This window comes from Bos javanicus, chromosome 16, assembly GCF_032452875.1.
Source record: "Bos javanicus breed banteng chromosome 16, ARS-OSU_banteng_1.0, whole genome shotgun sequence".
In the NCBI taxonomy this organism is placed as follows: Eukaryota; Metazoa; Chordata; class Mammalia; order Artiodactyla; family Bovidae; genus Bos; species Bos javanicus.
Genome location: NC_083883.1, coordinates 28,852,285 through 28,871,823, shown reverse-complemented (window position 1 = coordinate 28,871,823; position 19,539 = coordinate 28,852,285). Strand labels below are relative to the sequence as shown.

The following is a 19,539-nucleotide window of genomic DNA, read 5'->3' as shown; positions in this document are numbered from 1 at the left end:
AACACAGGGATTCCTAGCCAAAGCAACTGTAGAAGGAAAATAAAATGTATCTAACTTGGAAAATAGGAACAAAGACTGTTACTATCTGTGGAAAACATGATTTTATATATATGAAACCCAAAAGACTCCACACAAAATATTACAAATAATAAATGAATACAGTGAAATTCTAGGCCTTAAAATCAATACAGAAGAATCTGTTGTGCTTATATATAGTAAAAATGAATTAGTATAAAGAGAAATTAAGAAAACAATCTCATTTAAAATCATACCAAGGAAATAAAATGCATAAAAGTAAATTTGACCAGAAACATGAAAGCTGTATGCTGAAAACTGTAAGACATTAATGAAAGAAACTGAAGAAGACACAAAGAAATGGAAAAGTATTTCATGCTTATAGATTGGGAGAATTAATGTTAAAATGTCCCTATTACCTAAGACAATCTACAGACTCAAAGCAATCCCTATCAAAATATGTGTGACATTTTTCACAGAGCTAGAAAAAAATCCTAAAATTTATATGGAATTACAAAAGACCCCAAATAAGCAAAGCAATCCTGAGAAAAAAACACAGCCAGAGCCATCACACTTTCTCATTTTAAAACATATTACACAGCTACAGTAATTCAAACAGCAGAGTGCTGGCATAAAACAAGATACATAGATCAATGGAACAAAAATGACAGCCCAGAAATAAACCCACATATATATGGACAATTAATTTATAATAAAGGAGCAAGGAACATACAATGGAAAATGAAAAGTCTATCTGATAAGTTTTGGGAAAATTGACCTGCCATACGTGAAAGAGTGAAGCTGGACCACTACCTTAAACCACACACAAAAATCAACTCAAAATCGATTAAAAACTTGAATGTAAGACCTGAACCATAAAAATCCTAGAAGGAAACATGGGCAGTAAACTCTTTGACATTTCTCTTAATATTTTTCTCCTCAGGCAAAGAAAACAAAATCAGATATAAACAAATGGGATAACATCAAACTAAAAAGCTTCTGCACAGGAAAGGAAACCATGAAAAAATTAAAAAAAACAAACAACTTACTCAATGGAAGAAGATATTTGTAAACCTTAAATCTGATAAGGGGTGAAGATCCAAAATATATAAAGAACTCATACAACTCAACAATGGAAAAAACAAACAGTTGTGGCGGATTCATTTTGATATTTGGCAAAACTAATACAATTATGTAAAGTTTAAAAATAAAATAAAATTGGAAGAATAAAAAAAAAAAAAAAAAAATGGGCAGAAGAGCTGTATAGACTTTTTTCCACTGAAGGCATGCAAATGGCCAATAGTCACATGAAAAGATGTTCAACATCACTAATTATTACAGAAATGCAAATCAAAGCCACAATGATATTATCTCACACCTGTCAGAATGGCTACTTTAGGATAGGAAGAAAAGGATTGAAATATAATGTGGTACACATGAAACTTACATAATATTATAAGCTGATGTTATCTCAATACAGTGTTACAAATTTAAAAAATTGATTCTCATGCAATAGGAATATTCAAAATACTTACCTCCAGTAGATTTGCATTCTTTCTTTCAATTACAGATCTCAAGAGATTTTGGCTCATATCTATGATGTTCTCAACATATGGTAAGCATTGTAACTGATAATCAAAACTCATAACATTGAAAATACCAATGCGCTTCTCAATGGCCATATTAACAATTTGTCGAAGGTAGTTTCTGAATTTAGACAGTATACTTTTAAACTGTGTTGAAGTTAATTCTTCCATAGATGATATTTTGGTACCTATGATTTTGGCCTTCTCTACCATAGTACAATATTTCCTAAACTGGCAGCTGTAAATACTAACTTGGCCCATTGAACTTCCAATAATAGTCAGGAAACTCGCAATCTATAAGTAAAAATGTTAAAAAGTCAATCAGTATTTTGTTTTTAAAATGATAATAGTATGATCTAATAATCTAATGGTTTGGTTAAAACATTTAAAATGGTTTTATGTGAAGTTCATTTTGTTAAGAATGTCTGTTAAATATCTAAATATTTAGGAAACTTAAGACTTTAAGAAATTTAGATAGCTTTTTATATTTTGTTTTATGTAAAGCTTTAGTAGGCTATTTAACTTTATAATTAGCATGTTATTTTGAGCCATGTAGTAAGGACATCAGTCATTTATTCCTTGGCTTGTTACCTTGTTTTAGTGTATACGCTTCACACATAGCTCTAGAAAAGATGAGTTCTAAATATTATGGGACCTTACCCAATTCTTAAAACAGCCTTTGGATAGAATCTTGACCCAAGCTAGGCAAGTTGGTTATTTTGTGAGTTTGAACAAAAAAATGCCACGTTAGATAGTAATGGAAAAGTCAGGGCCAACATTAGCAAGCCAATATTATGAGGGAACTATAAAAGAGAAAGATTATTTTCATAGTGGAGGTTTGAAAAAATATACAGAGGCAAACAAAGAGGAAAGATCATGAAGAAGACAAATAGGGAGATAAGCTGGGAGTGATTTTCCAATTGCCATTAATTATGATACTCTAATTTTTCAATAAATCCCTTTCATCTGAAAATTTCAGTGCATTTCTGTTCCTTAAGCCAAACATTCCTTCCTTAAGACAAACTATTTTTAAACTTACTTTATCTTGGTAGGCAGGATCCATTTCAAAAAGGACCTGACAATCTGGCCACCTGGTTTGATAGTCACTTACATTTTTCTTCTTATTAGGTAAATCCATAATTAAAGCTGACTCAGTAAAGATAGACAGGCGGGGATCTTGGCAAAGAGGAATAATTTTGGCTAAAATATATGATTCAAAGTTTAGTACATTCAGAAATTCCATTGAAAGCAATGCTTTAAAATTATCAAGGACATTTAGAACTACTGAAAACTGAGGCAGATTTCCTTTGAGGGCTATCTAGTATTCTATACTGATAAATGGAATTTAAAGGCAGGTATAAAAATTTGGAATTAATTATTATAGAAACAATCACTCATGGGTACTGGGTGGTGGGTCAAGGTATGATAAAAAAAATCAGAAGAAATCATTAAGTTAACAAATACTTAAAGTGTATCTGCTGTGTGAAGAGCATTATATCATTACGAGGATACAAAAATTAGAAGACACTATCTCTACTCTCCTTGAGTTCATAATCAAGCTGAACAAATTGGATGTCTAAGGCAAAAAAAAAAAAAAAAAAAAACCTTCAAAGTACCCTGCATACGCTGTCCAAAAGTCAGCTCAAAATAAATGACATATCTAAATATAAAACACAAATCTATAAATCTTCTAGGAGAAAATATAGGGATAATACGTGTGACCTTAAGCTAAGCAAAGAAGTTGTGAGAGACAAAACCAAAAGCATAATTCTTAAAACAAAAAAATTGACAAACTGTATCTTATCAAAATTAATAAATTTAGCTCTGTGAGAATCAATGAAAAGATAGTTGTCTTTTTGCTTTATTTATGGTTTCCTTTACTGTGCAAAAGCTTTTAAGTTTAATTAGATCGCATTTTCTTGTTCTTATTTTCATTACTCTAGGAGGTGTGTCAAAAAAGATCTTGCTGCGATTTATATCAAAGAGTGTTCTGCCTATGTTTTCCTTTAAGAGTTTTATAGTGTGCAGCCTTACATTTAATAAACAAAATGAAAACACAACCCACAGATTGGGAGAAAATATTTGCAAATCAATCACCAAAGCATATGAACAACTCATGTAGCTCAATATAAAAAAAATTCCAACACTCCAATCAAAAAATGAGTGGAAATGGACATTTCTTCAAAGAAGACATACAAATGGCTAATAAACACATGAGAAGATGCTCAACATCACTAATTATTAGAGAAACACAAACTGAAACTACAATGAGGTATCACCTCACACCAGTGACAATGGCCATCATTAAAATATCTACAAATGATAAATGCTGGAGAGGATGTGGAGAAAAGGAAACCCTCCTACTGTTTGGATGGAGTGTAAATGGATACAGCCACTATGGAGAATAGTATAGAAGTTTCTTAAGGAACTAAAAACAGAACTACCCTATGATCCAGTAATCTCACACCTGAGTATATACCTGTAGAAAAACCATAGTTCAAAAAGATACATGCAACCCATGTTCTGTGACAACCTAGAGGGGTGGGATAGGGTGGGAGATGGGAGAGAGGATCAAAAGGGAGGGGACATACTTATACATATGGCTGATTCATGTTGATATATGGCATAAACCAAACACAACATTGTAAAGCAATTATCCTCCAATTACACATAAATTAAAAAAAGATAGATCTACTCCAAAGTTCATTGTAGTGCTATTTATAATAGCCAGAACATGGAAGCAGACTAAATATCCATCAACAGAGGAATGGATAAAGATGTGGTATATACCTATGATGGAATAATACTCAGTCATAAAAAGGAACAAAATAGCGCCATTTGCAGAGATGTGGGTAGACCTAGAGACTGTCATAGAGTGAAGTAAGTCAGAGAAAAATATCGCATAATATTGCTTATATGTGGAATCTAGAAAAATGGTACAGATTAACTTATTTGCAAGCATAGAGACATAGGTGTAGAAAACAAACTTATAAATATTAAGCAGGGAAGGAGGTGGGATGAACTGGAAGATTGGGATTGACATATATAATGACTATGTATGAAACAGATAACTAATGAGAAACTACTGCATAGCACAGAGAACTCTACTCAGTGCTCTGTGGGGACCGAAATGAGAAGGAAATCTAAAAGAGACAGGATGTATGTATACATGTAACGATTCACTTTGTGGTATAGCAACAAATAACACACATTGTAAAGCAACTATATTTCAATAAAAATAAAAACAGAATGAAAAGTTAAGGCATAGACAGCGAGAAATTTTTGCAAATGTTGTATCTGATAAAATACTTGTATCCAGAGTACATATTAAGACCTCTCACAACCTAACAATAAACACCCCAACAAAAAATAAGCAAAGATCTAAAAAGATATACAAAAATACATATATTTTAAGCATTTGAAAAAACAAACATCACAAGTCATTACAAATGAACTGTACAACCACACTGAAGAGGATGGGAAAGAGCTGATTTAAGTTACTTTGGAAAACAGTGTTTTTATTGTAGACTATAAGTTTAGACACTAAAAGGACCCTACATAAACACTGTACTTATTTGATATATTTGTTTCTTAAAGCGGTGGTTGCTGTTGTTCACTCACTATTTTGTGTTTAACTCTTTTGCAACTCCATAGACTGTAGCCCACCAGGCTCCTCTGTCCATGGGATTTCCCAGGCAAGAATACTGGAATGGGTTGCCATTTACTTCTCCAGGGGATGTTCCTAACCCAGGGATCAAATCTGCATGTCTTGCATTGACAGGCAGATTCATTACCACTGAGTCACCTGGGAAGCCTTCTTAAAGACGTAGGGATAGCAATTCTGAAAATATAATATAGGTATAACAAATAAGTAACTATATTGCTGATTATGTGAGCCACATTTCTCACCAAAAGAGAAAAAAGTTACATATTAGGAAAAGTAGAAGGCGAGAATGAACCCTGAAGGTGCTAGACTGGGATCTGATAGATATATCAGTAAGAATTCATGTGCCATGTGCTTAGTTGCTTAGTCCTATCCGGTTCTTGCGACGTCATAGACTGTAGCCTGCCAGGCTCCTTTGTCCATGGGATTCTCCAGGCAAGAATACTGGAGTGGGTTGCCATTTCCTTCTCCAGGGGACCTTCCTGAGCCAGGAATCAAACCCAGGTCTCCTGCATTGCAGGCAGACTCTTTACTGACTCAGCTACAAGGAAAGCCTCAAGAACTCATAGTTTAAAACAAAACAAACAAAAAATAGATATAGACATACAGATGCATAAGTTATATATGAGCTAGTATATATACACACATTCTCTAGATCTTTTCACCATAGCATCTAAGAGCAATAACAGTGCTATAGTAATGAGCACATCTACAGTCTAGCTCCTTTTATTCCTAAAATTCATTCTCCTATAAAAGGAACCAACCAGTGCTCCTTGAAAAAGTGGTTGATTTAAGGGCAGAGGCAAAGAATATACAAGATGAGCATGAAGCATCATGTGGTGATAGAGGCAAAACAAGTGGCCATTACAAAATGATGTCAATAGACTACATGTTTTAATCAAAAGACTGAGAATGACAGATTGGATAATAACACAAGAACCTGAAATATGTGGCCTACAAAAGACTCACTTCAGGCCAAATGATGCACAGACAGACAAAAAGTGAGAGAATGGATAAAGAAACTTACATGGAACAACTGGACTCGTTCAAAATTGGGAAAGGAGTATGTGAAGGCTGCATATTGTCACTCTGCTCATTTTAACTTCTATGGAGAGTACATAATGTGAAACGCCAGGCTGGATGAACCACAAGCTGGAATCAAGATTTCCAGGAGAAATATCACAACTTCAGATATGCAGATGATATCACTTTAAAGGCAGAAAGTGAAGAAGAACTACATAGAGCCTCTTGATGAGGATGAAAGAGGAGAGTGAAAAAGCTGGCTTAAAACTCAACATTCAGAAAACTAAGATCATAGCATCTGGTCCCATCACTTCATGCAAACAGATGGGGAAGAAGTAGAAACAGTGACAGATTTTATTTTCTTGGGTTCCAAAATCACTGAGGATGGTGACTGCAGCCACAAAATTAATAGATGCTTCATCCTTGGAAGAAAAGCTATGATAAACCAAGACAGTGGGTTAAAAGCAGAGACATCACTTTGCTGACAAAGGTCCATATAGTCAAAGTTATGGTTTTTCCAGTAGTCAGGTATGGATGTGAGAGCTGGACCATCAAGAAGGCAGAGTGCTGAAGAATTGATGCTTTTGAATTGTGGTGCTAGAGAAGACTCTTGAGAGTCCTTTGGACAGCAATGAGATCAAACTAGTCAATCCTGAAGGAAATAAACCTTGAATATTCATTGGAAGGAAGGATGCTGAAGTTGAAGCTCCAATACTTTGGCCACCTGATGTGAAGAGCTGACTCACTGGAAAAGACCCTGATGCTAGGAAAGACTGAGGGAAAGAGAAGAAGGGTATGAGGGAGGATGAAATGATTGGATGGCACCACCAACTCAATGGATGTGAGTTTGAGCAAACTCTGGGAAATAGTGAAAGACAGGGAAGCCTGGCGTGCTGCAGTCAAAGAGTCGTACATGACTTAGCAACTGAACAACAACAGAAGGCTACATCCAAAAAACATCAACACACATTCTTTTCAAGGTTGCCTGGTATGTTCTCTACCATAGAACATAATCTAAATTGGAAAATGAGCCGCAAAACATTTAGGAGAACAGAAGTTAATTCAATCAACTTTTCTGACCACAATATGAAACTAGGTATCAACTAAAAAAGAAAAATGGGAAAAAAGCCAAACAATGACTAAACATGCTACTAAAAACACAATGAGTCAAGATTGAAATCAAAGGAGAATCAGAAAATAACACCAAATATGCAACTTAAAAACACACAACATTACAAATTCTATGGGATGCAAAAAAAGCAGTTCTAAGACAGAGTTCATAGCAATACAGATCTTCATCAAAAAAACAAAACAGAACAAAAAACTCTTAAATAAATAAGCTACCTACCACCTAAAAGACTTAGGAAAAGAACAAACAAAACCCAAAGTCAACAGAAGGAAGGAAATAATTAAGATCAGAGGAAATAAATAAAATATAAACAAAAATATAATAGAAAATATCAATAAAATGTAGAGGTGATTTTTAAAAGATAAACAAAATCAACAAACATCTGGCCAGGCTCATCAAAAAGAAAGGACACAAATAAACAAAATAAAAAATGAAATATGAGCAATAACAACCAGTATCACAAAAACACAAAAAATTATGAAAGAGTACTATGAAAAGTTATAGGCAAACAAAATGTTAAACCCAGAAGAAATAGGCAAGCTTCTAGAAACATATAGTCTGCCAATACTGAATTTGGAAGAAATAGACAATGTGAACAAACCAATCACTAGAAGTGAAAAAAATCTGTAATTAGAAAAACTACCTGCAAACAAAAGTCTAAGACTGAACAGCTTCACTAGGGAATTCTACCAAACATACAAATAATTTATGATTGTCAATCTATTCTACAAAACTGAAAAGAAGGCAACATTCTCAAACGTATTCCAGAGGTTCCTCATCACCCTGATACAAAAACCAAAGACACCACAATAAAAGATAATTAAAGGCCGATAGCTTTGATGAATACAGATGCAAAACTCCTCAGCAAAATATTAGCATAAATCCTCAAAAAAATCCTCCAATACATAAAAAGGATCATACATCATGACCAAGTTGGATTCATTACTAGATCACAAAGATGGTTTAACACACACAAAGCAATAAATACTATACACCACATTAATCAAAAGAAAGACAAAAACATATGATCATTTCAATAGATTCAGAAAAAGCATTGACAAAATTGAACATCCATTCATGAAAAAAACTCATAAAAGTGGGTACAGAGGGAACAGATCTCAGCACAATCAGTTCAGTTCAGTTGCTCAGTCGTGTCCAACTCTGCAACCCCATGGACTGCAGCATGCCAGGCCTCCCTGTCTATTACCAACTCCTGGAGTTTACTCAAACTCATGTCCATTGAATCGGTGAAGTCATCCAACCATCTCATTCTCTGTTATCCCTTTCTCCTCCTGTCTTCCATCTTTCCCAGCATCAGGGTCTTTTCAAATGAGTCAGTTCTTTGCATCAGGTGGTGAAAGTATTGTTTCAGCTTCACCATCAGTCCTTCCAATGAATATTCAGGACTGATTTCCTTTAGGATGGACTGGTTGGATCTCCTTGCAGTCCAAGGGACTCTCAAGAGTTTTCTCCAACACCACAGTTCAAAAGCATTGATTCTTTGGTGCTCAGCTTTCTTTATAGTCCAGCTCTCACACCCATACATGATTACTGCAAAAACCATAGCTTTGACTCTATGGACCTTTTGTTGGCAAAGTAATGTCTCTGCTTTTTAATATGCTGTCTAGGTTGGTCATAACTTTTCTTCCTAAGAGCAAGTGTCTTTTAATTTCATGGCTGCAGTCAGCATCTGTAGTGATTTTGGAGCCCCCCAAAATAAAGTCTCTCACTCTTTCCACTGTTCCCTATCTATTTGCCATGAAGTGATGGGACCAGATGGCGTGACCTTAGTTTTCTGAATGTTGAGTTTTAAGACAACTTTTTCACTCTCCTTTTTCACTTTCATCAAGAGGCTCTTTAATTCTTCTTTGCTTTCTGCCATAAATGGTGTCATCTCAGTACAATAAAGGCCATTTATGACAAACAGCAAAAATCACTCCCAACAGTGAAAATCTGAAAGCTTTCCCACTAAATTCAGGAACAAGACAAGACTGCCTCCTCTCACTCCTTTGACTCAACGTAGTATTGAAAGTTTTAGCCACAGCAATCAGAGAAGAAAAAGGAAAAAAGTATACAAATTTGAAGGGAAAAGGTGAAATTGTCACTATTTGCAAATGATATGAAACTCCATAAAGATAACTTTAAAAATATCCACACAAAAACTATTAGAATAAATGAATTCAGCAAAATACAATATTAAAACACAGAAACCTGTTGTATTTTCTTACACTAATAATGAAAATTTAGAAAGGGAAAGTAAAAAGAAAAAAATCCTATGTAAAATTGCATCCAAAAAATATCTGGGAAAAAATTTAAGGAGATGAAAGACCTATATGCTGAAAACTATTAATAAAAATGTAAGGTGAAAATAATATTTACAACAGTTATGCTCTGACATAAAAGACATGCCTTATTTAAGTCTATAAAATTCTGTAGTACATTATCAAAAAAATCAGAACCTTGGGCTATTTACCTAATTCCCAACAGTTAGGCACTCAATGGCCATATGTATAATTCACACATCCTCAAATAATTTGAAGTTCACATTGACTGATTCCAAAGAGTGTGAGTTTATAACTTTCTAATATACTGTAATGTCTGCACATTCCTGGGATGTTGCCAAAGAAAGACAGTGAATCTAACTGAACTTTAAAAAATACTTACTTATGCATTTTTCAATAGCAGCCACCATATTTTGAATTTGTATTGAAAAGTCCAATCTGTTGGGAGTTATAAAGAGATTTGTAGGGAATTCTAGAAGTCTAAGAGAAAATAATAAAAGCATATATAAGAAGAATACAGTACATAAAATACAATTACTTGTAATTTCAAAAATATCTAGTACTTACTCATCATTCATGCAATTTTTCTCAAACTCAGTATCGAAGTCTAGTTCTATCAGAATCCATCAAAAGAAACAGAATAAAAATTTATTTTTATATGAAAACTGATATTTATGTCAGCTAATTAACAAGGTTATATTGTCAGTACTTTCTAAAACCCTAAGAATAAACTGGGAAGGTTACTTAAGGACTGAATTCTAGCAGTACACCCCATCCCCAGATTCTGATTAAGGAGATCTGAGAAGAAATTCAAGAGTCCTTAACATTTATAAAAATCATAGACTATTAACTGATAAATTCAAAACTACTAAAATTTTCTTTCATGTGTTATTTTAATTTATCCTTTAACATTTATAAAAATCATACACTATTAACTGATAATACATAAACTACTAAAATTTTCTCTCACATGTTATTTTCCAGCTGCGAAGATATTTCCTTTCACTTTTAATAGTGTCATTTACTTTACCTGAAAGAATTTCATAGCTGTAACTCATTCTTTTTGATTTCTTCATTGGAAGTAGTTCTTCACTTGATTGTTTAATGAAAACATTGACTTCATTTTCTGATGTATCTTCATATATTGCAGATTTTTCAGAGCACTTGTCCGACTCATGTAAGTTCTCTTCAGAATTTTCTGAAGAATCACTCTCAGCAGGAGTTCTCAATTGTAGGTTTACTTCAAATATTGGTGCACATATTTTTCTCAAATTTGTATTCACTTTAATACTATTCAAAATCTAATTTAACAGATACATGAGAGTGCTAGTTATAATATGTAAGTTAAGTGTTCTTTTATATACAACAATATAAAACTAATTTTAAATGAAAACTAATAACTTTGGCATAAATGAATAACATTCTAATGGTATATAATTGATTTTCATTTAAAAAATAATGTAAAATAAGTGATACATTATAATGCAGTAGTTTTCCAGTTGATGCCATAGTGGGTACATATTAATCATTTAAGAACTTCCTAAAAATATAATTTCTTAGGCCCTATCCTAAGATTTAAAAGGTAGGGGCAAGGTCCAGGAATCTAAAACATCTAAAAGCTGAACAGGTGATTCTCTCATGTACTCTGATTTAAGAACAACAAATCAGATAAAGGAAACAATCCCATTTATACTACATCAAAAATAAAAAACCCACAGGGAGCTACATTCAATATCTTGCAATCACCTATATTGGAAAATAATCTATAAAAATATGTATATACATAACTGAATCACTTTTCTGTATACCCGAAATTGATACAATATTGTAAATCAATATTTACAATATTGTAAATCTTCAATTTAAAAACTTCCTTTTGCCCAAGAGCATCCAAACATTCTGATAAGAATTTCAGTGTAGCTGAATCCCCTTAAATGTGTTTACAGCTGGCTAAATGTCAAGTCTACAAATAAAAGGCCTTTGTATTAAAATAATAATAATACAAAATATAAAACTACACTATAAAGCTACAATAATCAAAAGAGTACTACAGTGGCACAAAATAAGAAATACAGATCAATGGAACAGGATAGAAACTCTATGAAAAACCCACACACTTATGGTCAGTTAATCCATAACAAAAGTGGCAAGAATTTACAATGCAGAAAAGACAGTCTCTTCAATAAGTGGTGTTGTAAAAACTGTATTAGAACATTCTCTGACACCATACAAAAAAAATAAACTCAAAGTGGATCAAGTCCTAAATTTAAGGCCAGACACTATAAAACTCTTAGAAGAAAACACAAGCAGAACACTGACACAAATCACAGAAATACTTTCTTATCTACATCCTAGAGTAATGAAAGTGAAACCAAGAACAAAGAAATGGGACCTAATTAAACTTAAAAAGCTTTTTCACAGCAAAGGAAAGCATAAACAAAATGAAAAGACAGCCCACACAATAGGAGAAAATATTTTTAAATGAAGTGACTTACAAGAGATTAATTTTTAAAACACAAATAGTTCATACAGCTCAATATCAAAAAAAACAAACAACCCAGTCAAAAGATGGGCAGGAGAACTAAACAGACATTTCTCCAAAGAAGACATATAGATGGCCCAAAAGCACATGAAAAGGTGCTCAACCTCACTAATAATCAGGGAAATGCAAATCAAGGCTACAATGAGATACCAACTTTCACGGTCAGAAAGCCCATCATCAAAAAATCTAAAAAAAGTAAATGCTAGAAAGTGAGGAGAAAAGGGAAACACTCTTACACCATTGGCAGGAATGTAAACTGGTACAACAGGGGGTGCATTGGTAAAGAATTTGCTTGCCAATGCAGGAGATGCAAGAGATGTGGGTTGGATCCCTGGGTTGGGAAGATCCCCTGGAAAAGGGAATAGTAACCTGCTGCAGTATTCTTGCCTGGAAAATTCCATGGACAGAAGAGCCTTATGGGTTACAGTCCATGGGGTTGCAAGGAATTGGACATGAGTGAGCAACTGAGCATACACACACATGACCACTATGGAGGAATAGTATGATGGCTCCTTAAAAAACTAAAAATAGAACTACCATGACCTAGCAATCCCACTCCTGGGCATATCTCCTGAGAAGACAATCTGAAAGGATATATGAACCCTAAAGTTCACTGCAGCACTATTTACAATAGCCAAGATATAGAAGGAACCTAATAGCCAATGGCAAAGGAATGGATAAAGAAGGTGCAGTGCTTATATATAATGGAATATTACTCAGCAATAAAAATAACAAAATAGAGGTTATCATACTATGTGAAATAAGTCAGATAAACACAAATTCACTCATGTGAAATTAGATTTTTAAAAATGATACAAATGTTATCTATTTATAACAGAAAAAGAATCAGACATCAGGAATATATTTCAAATTCATCAAAACAGGTCCTAATCTTTCTTTAAAGTCTTTAAACTCCACTTTAATGTAATTATAACTAGTATAACTATCTCCACTGAAAAATAACAGTATCTTAAGTATAAATATTTTATTTACAAAAATATAATTGCTCTTAGTTTCAATCTAGGCATAAGTTCTCAAGTAATCTTTTGATTCCTTACATCCCATAAATAATCTGTTGTGCTTGTGGCATCCAGTGTTTCTCACTTACTGAGGTGAGATCAGATCAGTGGTCATCTGAATCATCTACCAGAACTTCAACCTTTAGTTTAAGTCATTAAGAAATAAAGGGATTTAACAATAACAAGTCCCTCACCAAAGGGAAGTTTAGTGATATATTATCATGTGATCAGGATTTACCTATATATGAGTTGAATCTTCACAGCACAATGTTGAGTAAAAATATGTAAAAACAGAAATGCAGCACAATGATATTTCTGTAAATTCTAACATGTATAATAACAAAATCCAAGACATGATTTTTTTTTAAATTCAATGTAACTTTATGGAAGGTGGATTGAAGAAAAATACAAAAATGATATTTCAGTGACTCCTCATAAGAGGGGGAGGATGTGTTAAAGTTGGGGGATAGGGAGAGAAATAAAACAATAAAATGATATAAAACAAAATAAAATAAACAAGAGACCTTGATGAACTGATACACATAAATCAAGAGGATGATCAATTCAGCTCTCCATATCTGATCTCCTACACTAAATGAGTTGGCAGAAGAAATAACAAGAGAAAACACCAGAAGAACTAGATGAAGCAGAGATCAAAAACCTGAGAAAGAGTTCACACTAATGATGTTAAAGATAACAAAATAACTTGGGAGAAGTATGAATGCCGAGAAATTACAAGAAGTTTTTAACAAAGAGAAAACATAAAGAACAACCAAACAGAGTTGAAGAATACAATAACTGAAATGAAAAATACACTAGAATAAATCAGTAATAGACTAAATGATAGAGAGAAACAGGTCAGTGAGCTTAAAGACAGAATAGAGGAAATTATTGCCACTCAACGGAAAAGAGAATGAAAAGAAATAAAGATAGTTTAAGATACCTCTGAGACACAATCAGGCACACTAACATCTGCATTACAGAAGTCCCAGAAGAAGGACAGAGAGAGAAAGGGACTGAGAGCATATTTGAATACATAAGAATTGAATACTTTTCTAACCTGGGAAAGGAAACAGTCATCCACGTCTATGGAACACAGAGTGCCACAGAGGATGAAACCAAAGAGGAACACACCAAGACACATTGTAATTAAAATGACAAAAATTAAAGATAAGGAGAAAATATTAAACTAAGAAACAATATTCAAGGGAACTCCCATAAGGCTAGGCTATCAGCTGATTTTTCAGCAGAAACTCTGCAGTCCAGAAGGAAGTGATATGATAAAACTCAAAGTGATGAAAGGGAAAACATACAACCAAGCACATGCAATCCAGCAACACTCTCCTTCAGATGTAATGGTGAGAGCAAAAACTTAACAGGCAAGCAAAAGCTAGAATTCAGAACCATAAAACCAGCGTTACAAACAAGGTTAAAGGAAATCCACTGGGTGAAAAAAGAAAAGGCCAGAATTAGAAATGAGAAAATTATAAAATTTAAAAAGTGACCAATAAAGGCAAATGTATAGTACATGTAGGTAATATCCCACACACAAAGCTATTCAGGTCAGTTCAGTCGTTCAGTTGTGTCCTACTCTTTGCGACCCCATGAATTGCAGCATACCAGGCCTCCCTGTCCATCACCAACTCCTGGAGTTTACCCAAACTCATGTCCATTGAGTCGGTGATGCCATCCAGCCATTTCATCCTCTGTTGTCCCCTTCTCCTCCTGCCCCCAATCCCTCCCAGCATCAGAATCTTTTCCAATGAATCAACTCTTCAGATGAGGTGGCCAAAAGTACTGGAGTTTCAGCTTTAGCATCATTCCTTCCAAAGAACACCCAGGGCTGATCCCCTTTAGAATGGACTGGTTGGATCTCCTTGCAGTCCAAGGGACTCTCAAGAGTCTTCTCCAACACCACAGTTCAAAACCATCAATTCTTCGGCACTCAGCTTTCTTCACAGTCCAACTCTCACATCCATACATGACCACAGGAAAAACCATAGCCTTGACTAAACAGGCCTTTGTCAGCAAAGTAATGTTTCTGCTTTTCAGTATGCTATCTAGGTTGGTCATAACTTTCCTTCCAAGGAGTAAGCGTCTTTTAATTTCACGGCTGCAATCACCATCTGCAGTGATTTTGGAGCCCACAAAAATAAAGTCTGACACTGTTTCCACTGTTTCCCCATCTAATTCCCATGAAGTGATGGGATCAGATGCCATGATCTTCGTTTTCTGAATGTTGAGCTTTAAGCCAACTTTTCCAGTCTCCTCTTGCACTTTCATCAAGAGGCTTTTGAGTTCCTCTTCACTTTCTGCCACAAGGGTGGTGTCATCTGTATATCTGAGGTTATTGATATTTCTCCCGGCAATCTTGATTCCAGCTTGTGCTTCTTCCAGCCCAGCGTTTCTCATGATGTACTCTGAATATAAGTTAAATAAGCAGGGTGACAATATACAGCCTTGACGTACTCCTTTTCCTATTTGGAACCAGTCTGTTTTTCCATGTCCAGTTCTACCTATTGCTTCCTGACCTGCATACCCATTTCTCAAGAGGCAGGTCAGGTAGCCTGGTATTCCCATCTCTTTCAGAATTTTCCACAGTTTATTGTGATCCACACAGTCAAAGGCTTTGGCATAGTCAATAAAGCAGAAATCAAGAGTAGTAAAATCGTCTATATCCATAATAAGCAGTTAAGATCTACATAAAACAATTAAATGTAAAATATGATATCAAAACTATTGTAAGAAACGAGAGCACAAAAGCACATTTTATTAATGCATTAGAAATTAAGGGAAAAGCAACTTTAACTATGTTTATAATAGACTGCTATACAAAAACCTCATAGTAATTATAAAACAAAAATCTAACAGATACACCAAAAAACAAAGAAAAAGGAATCCAAACATAACATTAAAAATAGCCATAAACTCACAAGAGAAGAAAATCAATGAAGAAAAAGGGGAAAAAAGATGCCACCACCCAAATCCAAAACAATGAACAAAGTGGCAGTAAGAACATACTGATAATTAGTTTAAATGTAAATGGACTAACTGCCCAAATCCAAAGACAATGAGTGGCCGAATGGATATAGAAATAAGACTCATATACATGCTTCCTACAAGACATTCACCTCAGATCTAGAGACACACAGACTGAAACTGAAGAGATAAAGTATTCCATGTAAATGGAAACAAAAGTTGTAGTAATATTTAGACAAAATAGACTTTAAGTAGAGACTGTAATAAGATATGAAATAGGACACTGCATCATTATTGGATTGATCAAGGGATCAATTCAAGAAGAAATAACAATTGTAAATACACATGAAACCAGCATGAAAAGTCAAAGTGAAAGTCACTCAGTTATGTCAAACTCTTTGCAACCCCATGGACTATACAGTCCATGGAATTCTCTAGGCCACAATACTGGAGTGGGTAACCTTTCCCTTCTCCAGGGAATCTTCCCAACCCAGGGATCAAACCCAGGTCTCCTGCATTGCAGGCAGATTCTTTACTAGCTGAGCCGCAAGGGAAGCCCTTTTCACTTTCACTTTTACAATCCAGCATCAGTTCAGTTCAGTTCAGTCGCTCAGTCGTGTCTGACTCTTTGCGACCCCATGAATCACAGCACTCCAGGCCTCCCTGTCCATCACCAACTCCCGGAGTTCACCCAAACTCACGTCCATCGAGTTGGTGATGCCATCCAGCCATCTCATCCTCCGTCATCCCCTTTTCCTCCTGCCCCCAATCCCTCCCAGCATCAGAGTCTTCTCCAATCCAGCACAGGAACACATAAATAAATATGAGTAATAAACATAAAAGGATAAATTGACAATAACACGATAATAATAGAAAATTTAACACAACATTTATTGATGGACAGCTCATCTAGAAAAAAATCAATAACTGGCTTTAAATGAACATTAGATAAGATGAACTTAATTGATATATATATAGAGAGAATTCTACCTGAAAGCAGAAGAATACACATTCTTTTCAAGTGCACATGAAACATCCTCCAGGACAGATCAAATAGGTGACAAAACAAACCTCAGTAAATCTAAGAAAGGTGAACTCAAAGCAAGCATCTTTTCTGACCACACCACCATGAAACTAGAAATCAATTACAAGAAAAATGGTAATAAACAGAAGCATAAGGCTAAAAATACACTACAAAACAGAGCCAACAATGATGGAAGAAAGCAAAGAGGAAATTAAAAAATTCACGGAGACAAATGAAAATAAAAATATGATGATACGAAACCTATGAAAGGCAGCAAAAGCAGTTCTAAGTAACACAAACTTACCTCAAGAAACAAGAAAAATCTCAAATAAACAACCTAACCTTACACAGAAGAACAAGAGAATGAGGGACAAACAAAACCCAAATAGTGGAAGGAAATAAAGATCAGAGTAGAAATAAATAAAATAGAGACTAAAAAACAACAGAAAAAAATCAATGAACTAAAAGCTGGTTCTTTGAAAAATAAACAAAATTGACAAATCTTTAGCCAGGCTCATCAAGAAAAAAGAGAGAGGGCCCAAATCAATTAAATCAAAAATGAAAAAGGAAAGGTTACAACTAACACCACAGAAATTCACAGGATCATAAGAGACTACTATGAATATCAATGAACCAATAAAATTAACAATCTAAAAGGAACGGGCAAACTCTTAGAAATGTACAATCTCCCAAGACTGAACCAGGGATAAATAGAAAATATGAACAGGGACTTCCCTGGTGGTCCAGTGACTAATAATCTGTGTTCCCCTTGCAGGGGGCCCAGGCTGATCAGGAAACGAGATCCCACATGCTGCAACTAAAGATCCTGAGGGCTGCAATTAAGATGCAGTGCAGCCAAACAAATAAATAAATATTTCTTTAAAGGGGAAAAGAAAATATGAACAGACCAATTAACAGTAATGAAACTGAATCAATAATTTACAAAAACAAAAGTTCCTGTCCAGATGGCTTCACAGGTGAATTCTACCAAATATTTAGGGATGAGTTAACATCCATCCTTCTCAAACTATTCCAAAAATATTGAAGAGAAAGGAACACCTCCAAACTCATTCTTTTTGCCCACCATCACCCTGATACCCAAACCAAAAATATCACAAAATAAGAAAATAACAATCTTACTGACAAACAATAGATGCAAAAAACCTCAAAAATATACTAGCAAACTGAATCCACCAATACACTGAAAGGGTCATATACAATGATCAAGTAGGATTTACCCCAGAGATGCAAGGATTTTTCAGGATCCCCAAATCAATCAGCTATGATACACCATATTAAGAAACCATAAAATTGCATTAATTTTAAATGCTAGTATATTGTCACCCTACTTATTTTAACTTCTATGCAAAGTACATCATGCAAAATGCTGGGGTGAATGAATTAAAAGCTGGAATCAAGATTGCTGGGAGAAATATCAACAACCTCAGATACGCAAATGCATACCACTCTAATAGCAGAAAGTGAAGAGGAACTAAAGAGCCTCTTGATAAGGGTAAAAAGGAGAGTGAAAAAGCTGGCTTAAAATTCAACATTAAAAAAAACGAAGATCCTGGCATCTGGTCCCAACACATCACAGCAAATAGATGGGGAAAAAGTGGAAACAGTGACAGATTTTATTTTCTTGGGCTCCAAAACTACTGTTGACAGTGACTGCAGCCATGAAATTAAAAGACGTTTGCTCCTTAGAAGAAAAACAATGACACCTAGACAGTGTATTAAAAAGCAGAGACATCACTTTGTTGACAAAGGTCTTGTTTTTCCAGTAGGCATGCACAGATGTGAGAGCTGGACCATAAAGAAGGCTGAGCACTAAAGAATTGATGCTTCTGAACTATGGTGCTGGAGAAGACTCTTGAGAATCCCTTGGACAGCAAAGAAATCAAATCAGTCAATCCTAAAGGAAATCAACCCTGAACATTCATTAGAAGGACCGAAGCTGAAGTGCCAACACTTTGGCCACTTGATATGAAGAGCTGACTCACTGGAAAAGACCTTGATGCTGAGAAAGATTGAGGGCAGGATGAGAAGTAGGTAACAGAGGATGACATAGTTGGATGGCATCACTGACTCAATGGACATGAGCTTGAGCAAACTACGGGAGATAGTAAAGGACAGGAGAGCCTGGTATGCTGCAGTCCATGGGGTTGTAAAGAGTCAGACATGACTTAGCAACTGAAGAACAACAACACTAACATATTGAAGATTAAAAACCACAGATGCATGAAAAGCTTTTTAAGAAAAGTTCTGAATATCCA

General features: G+C 34.7%; 1 protein-coding gene across 2 annotated transcripts in view; it reads right to left on the bottom strand.

Annotated features, from left to right (window-relative positions):
- Positions 1-19,539, bottom strand: part of DNAH14 (dynein axonemal heavy chain 14) — a 394,303-nt gene that overhangs the window by 267,790 nt on the left and 106,974 nt on the right. For both annotated transcript variants that reach the window (XM_061382365.1, XM_061382363.1), the window contains 5 exons: positions 10,730-11,000; positions 10,267-10,312; positions 10,082-10,179; positions 2,641-2,801; positions 1,551-1,895 (listed from right to left, as the gene is read on the bottom strand). In XM_061382365.1, the coding sequence (XP_061238349.1) occupies positions 1,551-1,895; positions 2,641-2,801; positions 10,082-10,179; positions 10,267-10,312; positions 10,730-11,000 (921 nt within the window). The remainder of the gene's footprint in view (positions 1-1,550; positions 1,896-2,640; positions 2,802-10,081; positions 10,180-10,266; positions 10,313-10,729; positions 11,001-19,539) is intronic.